The following is a 14,720-nucleotide window of genomic DNA, read 5'->3' as shown; positions in this document are numbered from 1 at the left end:
AAGAGGTGAGTGATAGGGAGAAAGAAAAGGGCAGGTAAAAATAAAAGAAATATATACACTATGGTACAGTACAATATTTTTGGTATTCTTCCTTTTTGGCCAAATTCGAAGCACGTAAAATCTCGGCGATACGAATTCGCGAAATCGACCATTTGCGGAAAAGCGAGTGCCACCTGTCGTCCAAAATGGAAAGCTTCGCCGGCACTTTTGGTTGGAAAGGGCTTCTCGAACTGGCATGCGCAAGGCAGCGTTCGGCGCTTCACGTGCGTTTCAATCGTTGTTTTAGTGTTGCTCTTTTGCTGAAAACGTGCATATGCTGAAGAAAGAGGATGACATAGAAGGAGAACGATGTAGAGCGCCGACTTTTCGGGTTGTAGCCAGAATAATGGCCACGTATGAGCAATACGTGCAGTTTCCGTCCTCAACTGTTCGCCTGCAGGCGCATCCCGGCCGATGCTTAAAGGAGGAAGGCCATGTCAGGAACTTGAATCTTCGTACCACTAATAAGTTTTGATGAGAGTGAGCAGCATCCATGAAGACCGCAGTGTTTATGCGACAATGCCATGGTTCGCTATTGATTCGGGCCACACCGTTTGAACTCACTGCGATTGCGTTGCGGTGTGAGATATTTTGGTTAGAAACCTGTGTATCTCACTTGTGCAGAATGCTGGTACACAAAATGAACGTGTATTGCATGAGCGCTAATGCGCAGACGAGTGTTACAGTGACATGGGATGCACTATTTTGTAACACGCGCAAATGTTTGTATGGGTTTTCTGATGTAGGGCAAGAGTTCCTGCTGACTTCGTCCCTGCAGCTTCTGATGTAGTCCAGGCTTTACTGATTGTTAAACGACTCGTATTATCTCAGCCACGCTCGCGCTCATACGCGAGTGCTTCGCTTACTGACAGACCGCTTCCTGCGTAGACTGCACTCTGCCGTGCTCCTGCTGTTCAGGTATAGCGCACCTTGCTATTGTATTGTTGGATTTACGGTGGATGTTCATACAAGTATATAAAATTCATTTCCCACCGATTCTGTCGATGAAAGAACTCTTATAAAACCGATATGTGTTGATTTGGCAGCAAGCGCCAAATACAGCAAGAACGCCCAGCTACTTCGGAAAGGGCCGGGTGGGCCCAACCAACCCCATCAACGGCTTCGTCTTTAGCGCCTTGTATGTCGTCGTGGTCTTCGTTATGTATACGCACAAGTGTCGCTGTTGCATGGCGCATGCTTAGCTTAGATAGAAGGCGTTCCAGTCAAATGGCTGTCTTTAGACAGCATGCAATAGTGAACAATGCTGCGTTTCTCTACTCCTTATTGAAGGCTCAGCGAAACTTGCCAGCATGTAGCACGGCTGCTGTTGAGTGTTTCTGTGAGGGCACTAGGATGCTTCTTCTTGCACGGGCGTACTCTGCAAGTCGATAGTTCTTGGTGAAGGTATAGAACTCACTCCAGCAATTTACGTGTCAAAGGGAAGCTCTACACTACCTTGTCTCAAGGCAGAGATGGCCCCTTTTCCGTAAATGGTGCGGCTTTAGAAGGAAACAAAACTCATAAGAATAGATTATGGCACCGACAAAAAAAATGAAAAAAAAAAAAAAAAAAAGAAAACGGAGGAGAACAAAAGCGCCTCCGCAAAGCAGCAGCGTTAGAGGACACCGAGCACACTACTTCGTTAGCAGACGACGCGCGCTCGGGGACCAGTCATGAAATATCCAGACGGCCTTTTTTCACGTGTCCGATTTTTTTTTTAAATGCAGAAGTTTTCCCGAGCCACGGGCACACACAAGAACACACAAGAGACAAGAAACTCAAATCATCCACCGCTCAACAGCGCAAGAATGCACGGCCAGGCAGCGCTGGCGTGTCATGTTTTCCAACCAAAACCAAATCGCCTACAGAGGGCGCTAGTTGCTCCTTTGTCGCGCATGCGCAGGAGCTTTTCCGCAAATGGTCCATTCCCCGGCCAGAGTGCCTTGTCGAAATTCCTGCGCCCCAACGGATGATACGAACTGCGACCACAACCTTGAGCACCGCCTGCACATCGTTGTTTCTCTGTGTACGCATCACGAGCAGTTTGCGGTGACACGTGGTCTCGCCGACGTCGCGATTTTTTGTCATGCCGCAAAAAGCTTTCAGCGGCCGACAAACCGCAGACGTCGCCCATGGGCCTAGTGCGCTGGTATGGAGGCGCCACTGCTCCGAAACAAGTGGCGCCACCTCCCGCCGGCGCTCCCGTATGTGGTACGTCTGCTCGTCGGAGAGAGGCGGCGGAGTGAACGCGAAGTCTACGCTTCTCGACAGCAAACTTGTTAGAACGAAACTTTCTTCGACCATTTCCTGCCTCGTGCCACATGCGCACGTAAGAGACATGTGTACCATGTGTTTGTGTTGAAAAATAAGTCAAAAGCAAAGCAAATAAAGCCGCTACTCGTGCAGTCGTCTGGTAGAAGGCCGCCGGCGCTTGGGGCGCAGCGCATCGTCGGCGCGCGAGCGCTTCTGCCGGGCGGCTCTTCATTTTTTTTTTCTTTTTTTTTTTGGAAGTAGGAATTTGGAATCCGCGAAATTTGGCAGTTTGAAAGTAAGTATATAAATAAAACAAAAACTAAGCCAGTGTGCAATGCGCACCACTGGCTTTTCCCCTCGATCGGTGGCAGTGCACGTGTAGACGACATATGTTCGACCCCCCAGAACCGAGAGCAGAGTAAAGTTGGGCACCGTCAGTCAATTAAATCGCTCTTCAAAAAAAAAAAAAAAAAAGAAAAAAAAGCAAGCTCTTTCGCAGGACAGGACGAGCCCAGGTTGTATCTGGAGATGTGCCCTAAGGCGCCGGGCCATGTGTGCACGTGCTTTTTCGCCACTTGGCAGTTCTGCCGTAGTTTTTATTTTCTACTCGGTGCGTCGAAACGAGAGGTGACTTGTGACGGTGCAGTGCACAGAAAAGCAGTCATAGCTGAGCAAGCTCCGCAGCGCGTGCTGTTCTAAGGTGGCGATCCTAGAATGCTGAGACTTATTTTAAGAATAACTGCTTGGTGCGCGGTCAGAAACTGTACGAAGCCAGCACGTGTATGGAGTGCGCGAGGAACTTCACAGTGCAGAGGGGCCCTCGGATATCTTTGGAAAATGCGCGCCTTCTACGATGTCAGCTTGGAGGTTAGTTTTATTCGGCCCTTTCGGCGTCTCTTCACCACATGTGTAATTCTTTTTTTTTAATGTAGTCTTTGGCAAATTAACCCACGCAATATCACAGAGGCCAGTTGCATCTGCAAGGTCGGGGGCCACTGTTAACGATGAGTCGCATCGCTCTCGTATAATTTCCAAAGAAACCGAAAACACTTTGATTTTCGGTTGCTTCCCTGCAGTTTTTTTATAACTATTAAGGCACCCATAAACACAGCAGTAAATCGAGCTGTAAGTCTTAAAGGAGGTTTTCTCTTTGCGGAGAGCCGTGAACGCGTGGCAAGAGCGCGCACTCCTGCAATGTGCTTCGCTCTCGATGTCGTACTTCTTCAGGCTAGTCTTCCCAAAAAACGAGCGCCGATAACAGCTGGAACTATCATTACAAAGTCATTAAAAAAAAAAAAAAAACATCCCGCTGGGCAGGAAGACAGCGAGCTCTCTACATTAACACACAGGCCGTGTCCGAAGACGTGCCGAGCACTGGTTCCAAGCATGCACGCATAGTACAACTCTTAGGGCTTCAGCTGAGTCCAGAAAAAGAAAAAAATACTACCCCGTTTTTTGTTTTTCGCATGCCGCGCGCTCGATACAACCAAGTGATCGGTCGTGCGCATGCTTGAAAGAAACCTAGCGTGCAGTCCTGAAAAAAAAAATAAAAAAACAAACAAAACATGGGACACCATAAAGACAACAGTAAGTAGAGGCTCTCGTTTCAGTCGGCGTTTATTTTTTTATTCTTACGGGGAACCAGGAACAAATCGGAACATAGCGTAAGCGCTACCCACGGCTGCGGATCCAGACAGCCGCCTTTCTCGACGGCGCCTCCCAGATGGCGCCACATGTACGGCCAAAGCTGCAGTGCCCCAGGCCCATAGCTGGCGGCGGAAGGCGCGCAAGCACTGGACATCGCTGACTCAGCGATCCGCGAGCAGTTTGCGGCGCCGTGCGACCCGCATGTCGCCATCTACAGTCATGTACGCGCCGCCAGAATTGCGCAGAGGCAGGCGTATCGCACATCGCCGGCATCGCGATCGTTTTCCACGCCGCGAAAGGTTTGCAGCGGCGCGCGGCCTTGAGTATACCCTGAGTAGTAGTCGGCGGCTAAAGCGGTGGCGAGCGCGCACTGGTCCATGGCCTCCGAGATTCTCGGAGGCCATGACATGGTCGCACATCGTCGACTTCGCGACCGCTGGTCGCGCTGTACGCATTGCGAGCAGTCTGCGGCGCCGCGCAGCTGGCACGTCGCCATCTCTTGTGCTGTACGCGCCGCCGACGTCGCGATCTCCTGTCGCGCTGTGTGCGCCGCGAGCTGTGACCGCGCGACCGTCGAACGTAAGCAGATCTGTGCTACTGCCTTTCCCATGCTTCTGCATACCTATTTTCGTTCGTTTTTATGATACGAATTTTCGGACCCCGTGAGATTCGTATCACCGAGGTTCGACTTAATATGGAGCACGAACAGACAACTCCAGAGCTTGAAATCTTTGTAGCAATAAAAAAAAAGGCCTGTGCAATCCTTCGAAAAGGTTCAACGGCAACAATTTAATGGATGGTTTCAGAATGTAGGTTTTCAGCAGAGGCTCTCAGTTTTCTTTTAATGTAATTAACACATTTTTTTGCGATTTTTGTTGCCTCGGGGCATAAAAGGAATGCTATAAAGAGGGAAAGGTATGATCAAATAAATAAAAAAAAAGGTTGGCTGATGTAATGAAGTCCAGGAGTGAACAATGATGCGGTCCCTGCGTCCAAGCGGCATATATGGCGACGGATTATGGCAGAACGGGCCAGCAGCCACCAGGTGCCGGATCCGCGTCGGACTCAGCGCTGGACATTTCCACTGCAGGCGGTGGATATCGGCTTCATCGTCTCGGGACTGGACACCCACGACTGGGATGCAAATCTCGAACCTGAGGCCACTTTCTAATCACTGCCGGTGTTAAGGCCACCCAAACTCGAATCCTCCGAAGCGCCACCTCCGCTGCACGGGTTAGACCGCAGGGAGGGGCTTACCGTACACGGAAGTATAAGAGCACATGCAGGGCGTCGGAGGTGCTAGTTCATTGTTAAAATAGGGTAGCATTATCGAATTTTAGGAGAGTTGGTGACAAAACTAACACTCATCGCCTTCCCAGAGAACCTCCCTTCCACCGTCCAGATATCAATGTACGCCGATGACATTTGGGCTTCCTCTGTGACGCGTCTCAGGTGCGTGCAAGACTTTAATCTTTAGACGCAAGGTCTGAGCATTTCACCGGAAAAGTGCGCGCTAGTGGCACTAACACGCAAATCTATGAATCAATATCCGGTATGAATCGACGGTTACAACTATCCTTACTGCAAAACAAATCGTTTTTTTTTTTTTTGGGGGGGGGGATTTTGAGAAACCGCAATTTATCATGGAACCCGTATTGCACCCAAATGAAAAAAAAAAAAAAGCTGACATCCATCGCTCACTCCCCTTTCTTGGCGGAAAATCATGGGGCGTGTCAGTACAGGCAAAGCTGCAGTTGTACAGAGTACAGAGCACTATGTTTAGGATTTGCGTGCCTTCCAGGCAGCCCAGGATCAGACCCTTTGCACGTGCCTGGGCCTCCCTCGGAGCGCATCAATACTGGGCAATATTGCACTCGCCAAAAACCCCCGCTTTCAACGTATATTGCTCTAGACCCTTTGCGAATGTACATACCACATATATAAAGGGTTCCACAGCCTCACCTTGCGCAGTGCCTCTGCAAAGACCACGTTCTGGATTTGCAAAAATCATAGCAACGCACTAATCATCAATCCAAAACAGTTCACTCCGGCAGCAAGACCTCAGTCGCCACTGTGGTATCTACAGCTCCTACGTGTGCGCCTTGCTATTCCGGGGGATATAGAAGAAATCGAACTGATCAACGCCAGCCCTTCAGCAACTGACACTGTTCCTGCTACACAATGACTACTGGGACCGTATTCATGCCTATACAGATGGCTCGGTAACCTCTACTAGTTCTGCCTGCGCCGTCGTCCTGCTAGACAAGCGAACATTTACCATCAAACTTCGCCTTAGATTACCTCGACTGGAGCAGAAGTGGCCGCAATTCGTGCTGGTGTAAAGTATATCTCTGAACAAGATCCTCAAAAATGGGCTGTGTTCTGCGATTCCAAATCTGCCCTAAAATGTCTTCAATCGGTCTTGAGCCATGGCGACCGTGAGCAAGTTGTAGCGGAGGTTCGACATCTGCACCACCAGGCTTTACAAGAGGGCCGCAAAATAATCTACCAGTGGATACCAGGCCATAGTGGAATTGTTGGTAACAACATAGCTGACGATGCTGCTCGATGCCGCTTTGACTTCAGCTGCATTCGGCCTCCCCCGCTGTGATGCCACAATTTTGTGTCGCCTGTGGCTAGGAGTGTCATTTACAAACGCCACTCTTAGCCACATATAAGTCGAAGGTTGCTGTCTGTTCATGTTTTCTCGGCTTTGGAATAAGGATGACAATACAGCTCTGTGGTACACTGGCGTCTAGCCACCCTTGTTTATGATTTCAGTTAGTTGAGGAAGTCCATCACAACTGAGGTTCCTGTACGTAATGGAGTCCTGACCGGATGCTGTCTTTCAGTTGGAATTCGGGCATGGATAATGGGCTCGCGATTTCCTCGGTGCCGGCAGCAGATAGCAGCTTATCGACATGGGCTGGCATGCCCCACAAGTAAGTTCTTGTAACTGGTGCAGGCAACACGTCGTACTTGGGGAAAAACTTGCACCCTGCTTGTCTTGTGAAATCATCCTGAGACAAGTTTGCTGCAAAGCACGCTGTGGCGGCTGCATCAGGACGACGGCAACCATGGCATGGAAAGTTCGCCAGAGATAAGCATTCGATGAGTGTGTGGAGAACTGCTCGCACCACAGATGCCGTCGTGAGAGATCACACTCATACCTTCGAGCCGTACCAGTAATATAATTCAGTCTTGTGCGTACATGAGCAGAAGTTGGGTCCGTAGTTACAGTCAATTGCACCTGTCGACGAGCAGCCCACAAGTTCACACCTTTTAGTCCCACCTTTCTTAATTTAATAATTCTGAGGTACCGAACGCTCTTTATGGAGATCTTAATTAAAATCGAAGATCATGTCTTTTTTAAATTGGAATCAAATTTGTCCCTTTTTCGCCTTTTTTTCAGAACTTAGTCAAATTTGATGTGTTCTGGAGAAAACACCTTACAGCCTCGAGCCTCCAATTTTGTCTGAAATTAAGAACATAACCTCCATAATACAGACAAAAAGTATTAGTGATAACAACCTAATTCTTCGTTAGAGTAAGTTGTTGGGCTTGTTGGTATTCTAGATTTAAGGACATAGTTTTCAGCGCAAAGGCACGCGGCCAAAGGAAAGAAGAATTAAGAAGAAGAATTGGAAAGGCTTGAGGCCGCTGGTTTCCCTGGGTCGGTTGTTGTCTCTGTTGCAGAAACACTCTTGAAGGAGTTGAAGCCCGGAGCTGACAAGGAGGCAGTAATCCCTCCGTAGACTAAAGTGGGGCCTAAAGTGATGCCATACGTGAATAAAATATCCCATGGCCTCAAGAAGGTGGCAAACCGGCACAACGTGCCGTTGGTCTTTTCAGCCCCTAGGAAGCTTGGCCAATTGGCCCGACGCATCACCGGGGATAATAAAAAGCCCGGGTGCAAAAAGAGGCATGGGAACCGCTTCGCGGAATGTGCCACCGGCGTAGTGTACGAAATTTCCCTGACGTGTGGCAGATCGTACATCTGTCAAACAAAGCGTTGCATCAACGACCGACTCAGGGAGCGCGCAAGAGACCTAAAGAATAAGGAAGGTGCTAACTTTGTCGCGCACTGCACTGCTTGCAAAGGTTGTACACCGCTGTTTTCTGGAGTCAGGATTTTAAGCAAAAGCAAATTAAAAACCACCCGTGAAACGATAAAAGCATATTATATTCAGAGAGCTGGGTCAGGTTGTGTTAGTGATACCCGAGTTATTTTGTACAACGCAGAAACGATTACCCTTTCTAAGTTCTTGAGATAAAAGGTGCGATGCGTTTAGTTTTGTTTATCTCTTTCCTGGAACGGTATGCGCCTTTGCGTATGGTTGTATATAACTCTTGTGTGCGTCGAAAAATAAACAGTTATGAGCCAGCGCTGTGTTCGTCCCTGTAGTCATCCTTCTTCTTTCCTTATGCCGCGTGCCTTTGCGCTGAAAACTATGTCCTTAATTCTTCCTGCCAGAATGTAGGATTGAAAACAGACTTTTTAGCAGTCCATTGCTCGTGAAGCACAATATATGAGAGATAGAGTAACAGCGCAAATGCCAGGCAAAACACAAGAGAGACACACGCAGGACAAGCGCCAATTTCATCTGACTTTATTCACCGCCAAAGCAGCAAATATAAAGAAAATAGAAGGCATGCATAGATTCCAAGGACACGCACGTGATATCAAACAACCTGTTCAAGAAATAACATCTCGCTTTTGAAAAGGCGCACTGAAGTATTGCTCACACAATCTTTTTTTTTTATTTATGTTAAACGCTTCCAAAACCACCCATGACTTTGCATCTCTGCTTCTGCCCAGAATCTTTAAGCATCTTTTTTCCCCTGGCGCATGTTATGCGGCTCGGTTACACACGAAGCATTCGGCACAATGCTGCAAGAGATGCGCACCTCCAAGTTCTTTTAGCGCTCGTGCATATTCAGCCGCGCGGTCATTTATGAACCACCCCGTTTCGTCCACATATGCTTTTCCGCATGTCAGTAGTATCTCGTAAACCACTCCAGTGCAGCACTTGACGTACTGCCTTCCATGCTTTTTGTTGCGTGGGCTTTTCTTATATCCCACAATGCGCACGCATAGTTGTGCAAGCTATCGTGGGGCAGAAAACACGACAGTCCCGCCATGTCGATTTGCCACCTTTTTCACATTGTGTACAATCTGGTGCATATACGCTACCACTTCTGGTTTCACGGCTTGCTTTCGTTTTCTCACCCGACGTTTGAAATATGGCACGTTCAATTTTTCTTAGGAAGGCTTCGGCGACAGCAGTGATGACCAAACGGGGGAACTCCGCCGCAACCAACCGATCAACTTGCTTTTCGAAAACTCGCCTGCATGGCAGACTCGAGGCAAATGCTAGCAATGGCACGTTTCACAGTTTTTGAATGAGCTGAGGTGAAAGACAGTATAGCTCCTTTTGAGCTCGAGGTGAGTATCGCCAACACACATGATCCTTGCACAATGTCACATTGGGATCTAAAAACTGCAGACACCCGAGCGAAGGGGTGTCTGCAGCAAGCTGTAACAAGAAAGTTGTACTTCAGGTTCTTGAACTACGCCGTTCAAGGTGCTCCTTGTCCAAGCATGTCAGTTTGGTGTAGCGCGTATGCATGACAAATTCGTTTTCTTGCAGTGCGATTGCTTTGCTGAACTAGCCCGTACAAAAGTGGCGGTTCCTGTTGCTATATATGCACAGACCCCACTACTCATGCATGCTCCTTACGGTCAAATTTAATCTTTTTTATTAAGTATGCCGTGCGGATTAACGGCAGCTATTCTGAATATGCCATAACATAGTGTTTGAGAATTAAACCGAAGACCTCAGCTAAAATGTATCGAAGTCGTTGTCGCTGCAGCCGATTATGCTTTAAAATTTGGCCGATTGGCACTTTCGTTATCTGGATATAGGTAATTGTAAATGGATTCACTAAAGAGGGAACACGCTCATTGGCCGAGACTACCTTTAACTAGAGACAGTTGCACACGTTATTGCTATGCTTGTGGCATGCTTTTAAGGTATTTATGAACAATCATGGTTTATATTTTTCTTCCGCACAATGTATAAAATGATGTCATACAAAATCAATGTTGTCTCTTAAGAGCCTGTCACACTAGCACGACATGACGCCGATTTGGTCTGCCAACAGCGCGTCTTCCTGATGTCTGCGTCTATGTCACACTGCGCCGACGGAAACAGTCGGCCGACAGTCGGTGTCGGCGCCGCGTCGCTCGCAAGACGGCTGTTGGCCGACGGTCGCCCAACTCTATGTCACACTAGACAACGTGCAAAACCTCCCCACCGACTAGGCCCTCTCATTCTCGTGTCATTATACGTTCCTTTTCTTAATCCTTTTATTTTTTTTTTCTACCATGCGAAATTCTTTCTGTAGCTACTCCCTATCTTAGTTTCCTTGGTTTATTCTCGGAACTACTACATTAAGGAACGCCTAATTTTAATTCTATTTCATATATTCGACCATACCAAAACAAGCGCCTCAACAGTCGTGATTATGGGCTGAGACTGAATAGTGCTCAGTATTTTACGGCTCCAGCTGCCGGGTCAGAACGTCAGTGTTCGAAAAATAAAAGCTGTCCATGGCGAATAAGAGACAGTGTATATTAAAAGCTGAAAAAAAAAATTCGACCCTTTGGATCGAACTTACGACCTCCTGTTTGATAACCAGCTGTGCTAACCACTGCACCACAAAAGTCAGGCCCATCCGGTGCTTTCAGAGGTTCAAATAGCTAATATGCTGTCTTGCAGTGTGTAAGTCGTGAAGGCAGTAAGAGCGTTTACCGCTTAACTGACTGTCCAGTTTGCTGAGAGTAAACTGCAGATAGCTTGAATCCTGCCGTGTTGTGCAGTAACAGGTAAAACTTTCTGCGGATTTCGTAAAACCTTAGGCAGATTTCACAGGGCTGGCCGCGGGACCACGACTGCTGTTGGTTCTGTTGTAAAGTGTACACGCAAGTTCCGCGCTTTTTGCGCACACAATTCTTGAAACACATTGAATTATGGAACAAGAATTTATTGCGTGATGCGTAACATAGCGTTGAAATAGGCTTGTGAAGTAGCGACGCAGCGACTAGACGTTATGACTGTAAACACAAAGATCGAAGTGCGCAGGAGGATCGGCAGCTCTAGGCTGGCTTCAAGATAATAATCGCTTTTTTTGATAATTTCTTTGTCACGCACTATGTTCATTTTGCACTATTTTGTGTTCGAAAACGCGGAAAGATTGCTCACGGTCCCAACGCGCGCCGCAAATATATGCGCCCCGAATTCATTGCCATTGATATTCCACGCGCATTCGGCGGCCCCGAGTATACTTTGGCGGCTCACGCTCGCGTTTTGGTCAGGGGTTAGGCGTTGATTCTACTTTTTTACGTATATTAGTGCTGAAAGGCATTCGCCGTCGACGTGGTGTACAGAGTCGGCTTTGCGTTTCGAGAAGGTTTTTGCTCGGTGACCGATCTCAGGAAGACTCGGTCACCGACAGTCGGCAGACTGGTTTTATCGGTGTCCCCGGCCTCAAAGCCTATCACACTGGGAAGACATTTGGTTTTCGGTCGTGTTGGTGTCGTCGTCGGTCTAGTGTGACAGCTTGGTCGGCCGACCGTTGGTGTCGTCGGGTCTGCGTCGTGTCGTGCTAGTGTGACAGGCCCTTAGGATCACTTCACTGAAGACTCCGAAACACTCGGCTCCTTCCTAATGAAATCAACGTGCGTGATTGGGTAATCCTCATTAATGAAATGTTTCGTTTCACAGCGCTTGAATGTTTTGTGCATGCTACTGCGATCAAGAGCGATTAAGTTACTGCGGCTGTATCTGCTTCTGTACGCTACGAGCGACAATTGCATGATATGAGGGGCTGTCCTTTTGCGAGCCAATATTGCATGTGTTAAAAAAATCATTTAACCCAAAGAGATGGTTTCGATCCCAGCCACGGCAGCAGCGTTCCACTGCAGTCAAAACGCAAGGCGGTCATGTACTGTTTATGTCAGATGGCTGACATTAGCAAATATATCTACAAGTGAAAATTATTCTACTGTTAGGCCTCTTTCTCACAGCCGGTGCTCCTCTCCGTCGCGGCCGCTAGGAGGTATAGGGAGTTTCACACCCCTGGCGGCGGCTCCTGCGGTGGACACCGCACGACGGATGGAGCGGCGCGATGTTCAAACCGCCGGACGCGTCAAACCTGTTCGGGCGGGGCTTTGCCGCTCCCAAGTGACTCTACGTCAGAGCTCCTTTTTTTTTTCTCCTGCAAGAAAAAAAATACAGAGGGCGGCTGCCCTCTCTGCAGCGGTGGAAGTCGTGTACTCCGCGTCTGTACGGAAAAAAAAAAAAAAAGGAAGCGTGTTGTCTCACGTGCTCTAGCAGCAGTTTGGAGCGTTTTCATCTCAGCTTTGGTAACAGTACAAACACCACGCGTACTGCGCCAAAACAAATGAGTATAATTATAGCAAGCATGTATTAAACCGTAGAAAGTTATGCTCACTCCAATAAAATTATTCTTCGCAATCAGCACAATCACAGAAAACGTAATGAACTATTCTATCAATAAAGGAATTGTTCGCGACAACATAGCAAGATGGTTTTGATACAAGCATTAAAAAATCAAGTTAGAATGGCGCCGACTGAAATAATATTTCACACAAATCTGTCGGAAGCCGAGGTTAGCTGTGACGTCCTGCATATTGCAAAATTAAATAAAATCGGCATTTTATGTTAGCCTCTTGTGCTTTGGTGCTTCAGTAGCTGTACGCAACTCCACGCAACTCAAGACTGCTATCAATATAAGCACTGTTCACCAGCAATGAAACGTTCCTGTCGATACCACTACTCGTGGTATTAAGGTAGCGCTTAATATTTCGCTATCACCTGCAAGTGCAAGCAATGCGGCTTCAAAAGCTGTGGCTTCCTCTTGAAACGCAGTTTCGTCACAGCTTTTTTTTTTTTCTTTTAAGGGTTCTCTGTCTTGCGGGGAGATCGCGACCGTTCCTGACATTTCTTTTCCCCATTGATATGCTTTTTCTTTACTTGCTTTCTTAGACCTCCTCCCCTTGACGAAGTTTTCTTGCCGCGCCATTTACCCGCTGTTTGAATTTTTCTCTCTCTCTCTCTTTTCTTTGTTCAGTTTTCTCCTCTGCTCCTTTCCTCACCTCGCCCATTACCTCTTCTAGCCACCATACCTCTTCCTTTCCCTTCTTCACCTGTGCGGCAGTCGTTTTGACTTCTTCGCCTGCCTAGCCAGCCGGTTTTCCGTCCATCCAAATCTTTACAGCCGCGAACCTTGTTTGCCACTCCGTACTTGTTTTTGGTTCTGGTTGTGTCTATATAATGGCTCTTAGCTCAACTTGTGAGCCACATGCTTTACATGGTTTCAATTTGTCAAGAACCTGTTCTGCGTTTGGATCGACTTAGGTTCAAGTTCAAGTTCAAGTTTATTTCCTTTTAGCAAGAAAAGGAGGGGCCAGACCTAAAAGCTGTAAAAACAGCTTGACGGGGTCCTGGCCCCCTTACAAGGTTGACAGAGCAGAAAAAATCAATTCACATGTTTATAGCTAAACACGTTTATACAAATAAAAAACGGTAAAACGTTGTACTGTTCCTTCTGTACGAACGAAGGAACGTTATAAAATACAGCACAAAGATACAAGGAAAGAAGTGGGAAAGCACTGCTGATACAGAAAACATTGGTACACAAAGATGCAAAAAAAAAAAAATACAAATTCATGACAGCTCTCCTCGACAATAGAGGCTGACATCGTGGTTCGACACGCAAACTGGATCAAGTCCGGCAAAATGTACCTTATTCAACAATTTGGGTACAGTATAATGCAGGGACTGTGTATATGCGTATGTGCGAGGTACTGGAACAAGGTATTTTTTTTTATGTCGAGTTTGTCTGCTTCCAGAATTTTCTTTTATGTCTGCAAGTGAAATTATACAACTGCTATTTGATTTTATGTGATACTTATAAGTCAATATAAGTCTGTAATCAAATAACTGGAACACCGAAAGTATATCATACTTGGAAAAAAGCTCTTTGGTGGGATGGAAATAGGTTACACCAGCGATATACCGGAAGGCTCTTTTTTGTAATACATGCAGTTTTGATAAATTGGTTATTCCTGTGGTGCACCAAACTAGGCTACAGTACTGGAAAAGGGATAACACGAGAGCATTATATAATAGCAGCTTGATTTTAGGAGGTAGAAGATATCTTATTCGAGCCATGACGCCAACAGCTGATGGCACTTTCGATTGAATATGGTCAATGTGTTCATTCCAAGTCAGGTGGCTCGAAAATACCACTCCGAGTACTTTGACTGAATCTACAAGTTCAATTTGTTCGGTTCCTAGTCGTATGTTTATGCTACCTGATAAATATTTTCCTTTCGGTGAGTAACACACAGCTTTTGTTTTGCTCGTGTTAATTTGGCGAGAAAAACTACCAGATTAACTATTTGCAACGAGGTAGCGTTTGCGTAGCTCCAAAATGAAAGGAGGAGTGAAATTCCAAATCTACTACTTCAAAATAGTGTTAATTCAGCATCTCAGATAAAAAAAAAAAATTCCCCTTCTCTTATATTCCGCTTTTAGTGTCGCGACTTCTCGCAGCAGTTCAGAGTTGGAACGTCTTCTTATCTCAGCCTCAGTACAAACACCGCACGTACTACGGAACAACAAATGGGTACGAATATATATCAAGCCAGTATCCAAGCCCAGCATAAATGCGCACATCTATAATATTATTCA

At 47.0% G+C, this 14,720-nt stretch overlaps 1 protein-coding gene across 1 annotated transcript in view; it reads right to left on the bottom strand.

Annotated features, from left to right (window-relative positions):
• LOC146201135 (uncharacterized) overlaps positions 1–4,348 on the bottom strand; it is a 39,264-nt gene extending 34,916 nt beyond the window's left edge. The window contains exon 1 of the mRNA XM_084592495.1: positions 4,269–4,348. Within this exon, the coding sequence (XP_084448621.1) occupies positions 4,269–4,348 (80 nt within the window). The remainder of the gene's footprint in view (positions 1–4,268) is intronic.
• Positions 4,349–14,720: the final 10,372 nt, after the last annotated feature.

Source organism: Amblyomma maculatum, chromosome 2 (genome assembly GCF_055883805.1).
Source record: "Amblyomma maculatum isolate TAMU_Amacu chromosome 2, ASM5588380v1, whole genome shotgun sequence".
In the NCBI taxonomy this organism is placed as follows: Eukaryota; Metazoa; Arthropoda; class Arachnida; order Ixodida; family Ixodidae; genus Amblyomma; species Amblyomma maculatum.
This window is presented reverse-complemented; position numbering and strand designations above follow the sequence as displayed.